The sequence below is a fragment of the Nicotiana sylvestris genome, chromosome 12, assembly GCF_000393655.2.
Source record: "Nicotiana sylvestris chromosome 12, ASM39365v2, whole genome shotgun sequence".
NCBI classification, from domain to species: Eukaryota; Viridiplantae; Streptophyta; class Magnoliopsida; order Solanales; family Solanaceae; genus Nicotiana; species Nicotiana sylvestris.
Window position 1 is genome coordinate 130,031,254 of NC_091068.1, and position 1,889 is coordinate 130,033,142.

Below are 1,889 nucleotides of genomic sequence, written 5' to 3' on the forward strand. Positions count from 1 at the left end.
CTTCTTTCGGACAAACAAGACCGGTGCGCCCTAAGGTGAGACACTTGGCCTTATAAATCCATTATCTAGAAGATCTTTCAACTGGACTTTTAACTCTTTCGACTCTGTTGGAGCCATTCTATAAGGCGGCATAGATATCGGCTTAGTGCTTGGAAGTAGATCAATTCCAAAGTCAATCTCTCTATCGGGGGGGGGATTTCCAGGGAGATCTTCGGAAAACACTTCTGGAAACTCATTTACAATTGGTACCGACTGGAGAGTGGGGATCTGAGCATCTACATCCTTAACTCAAACCAGGTGATAGATATATCCCTTGGAGATCATCTTTTTGGCTTTAAGATAGGAAATAAACCCACCCCTAGGTGTTACTACATCACCCTTCCATGCTAAGACTGGTTCACCAGGAAATTCAAAACTTACTATTTTGGTTCTACAATCCACTGTGGCATAATATGATGCTAACAAATCCATGTCCATGATCATATCGAAGTCTACCATCTCCAATTCTACTAAGTCTGTTGCAGTAAGACGATGATGCACTTTGACTGGACATCCCCTATAGATACACATTTCTATAACTGATTCTCCAACTGAAGTGGACACTTCAAAGGGTTCACACAACTTTTCTAGTTCTATCCCAATTTTCTTAGCAATATATGGGGTTACATAAGATAGGGTGGATCCCGGATCTATAAGAGCATAGACATCAAAAGTGAATATCATTAGCATACATGTGACAACATCTCTACGAGCCTCTGTATCCTGACGGTCTGCCAGTGCATATAAGCGGTTTTGACCACTGCCTGCATTATTAGACTTTGCTGCACCGCGCCCTTGCTGGGCCTGAAAGTTATGATAGGCTGCTGAATTAGTGGACTGAGCTACATTACCTCCATTGTTCTGCTTTGCTAATGGACAATCCCTCAAGAAGCGGCCCTGCTGACCGCACACAAAGCAACCATTTGTGCCCAAACGACACAACCCTAGGTTCCTCTTACCACATGTGTTGCAAATAGGGTAACCAGGGACCCTATAGCCCACACTAGCCTGTGACTGTGAGTCTGCTGTTCTGAAATTCTGGTTTTTCTTGTTAATTTTTGACCTCTGAACCGGTGCACTAGCTGAAGATGGAGCAGGTCCTGATTTTGATTTCTTGAAAAACTGAAGATTGCCTCCTGCTTGAGATCCCCTATGGTTGAAATTTCCTGCAGACTTAGCTCTCTTACTGAATTCCCTCTCCTTCTCTCTCCGTACTCGCTCTTCTTCCTTTAACCTGTCTTCGTTACCTTGAACAAAGGCAACCATCTTAGTGATGGTCATGTCATTATTCTGAGCAGCTATATTAGCATCAACAAACAAATCATCTGAAAGCCCCAACACAAACCGCCTAACTCTGTCCCTCATATCGCGTACCATTTCCGGAGCATACTTGGCCAGAGAGACGAACTTGAGGTAGTACTCATTCACACTCGTATCATTTTGTCTGAGTCTCTCAAACTCCAAAGCCTTAGCTTCCAAGACCTTAATGGGTAGAAAGTGCTCAAGGAACGCATCTACAAACTCCTTCCAAGTCGTAGGATCTGCATCCTCCCCTCGGGACTCTTCCCATGTTTCATACCAAGTGTTAGCAACATCCTTCAGTTGGTATGTAGCAAGCTCTGCTGCCTCGATGTCTGTAGCATGCATCACTCAAAATATCTTCTGAACCTCATCAATGAAGTTTTACGGATCCTCATCTTTTATGGACCTTGTGAAGATGAGAGCTTTCATGTTGAGGAATTCCCTAGACCTGGAACTACCCATCCCATGAACATCACTTGTTCCCTGCATTTGAGCCTGAGTAGCAACAATCTGGGTGAGCAACTTGATAGCTCCCCTGACATCCATGT

General features: G+C 44.0%; 1 protein-coding gene across 1 annotated transcript; it reads right to left on the bottom strand.

Annotated features, from left to right (window-relative positions):
* Nucleotides 1-288: 288 nt before the first annotated feature.
* LOC138883730 (uncharacterized) lies at nucleotides 289-1,686 on the bottom strand. The gene has a single exon (XM_070164437.1). The coding sequence runs from the start codon at nucleotides 1,684-1,686 to the stop codon at nucleotides 289-291; it is 1,398 nt and encodes a 465-aa protein (XP_070020538.1).
* Nucleotides 1,687-1,889: the final 203 nt, after the last annotated feature.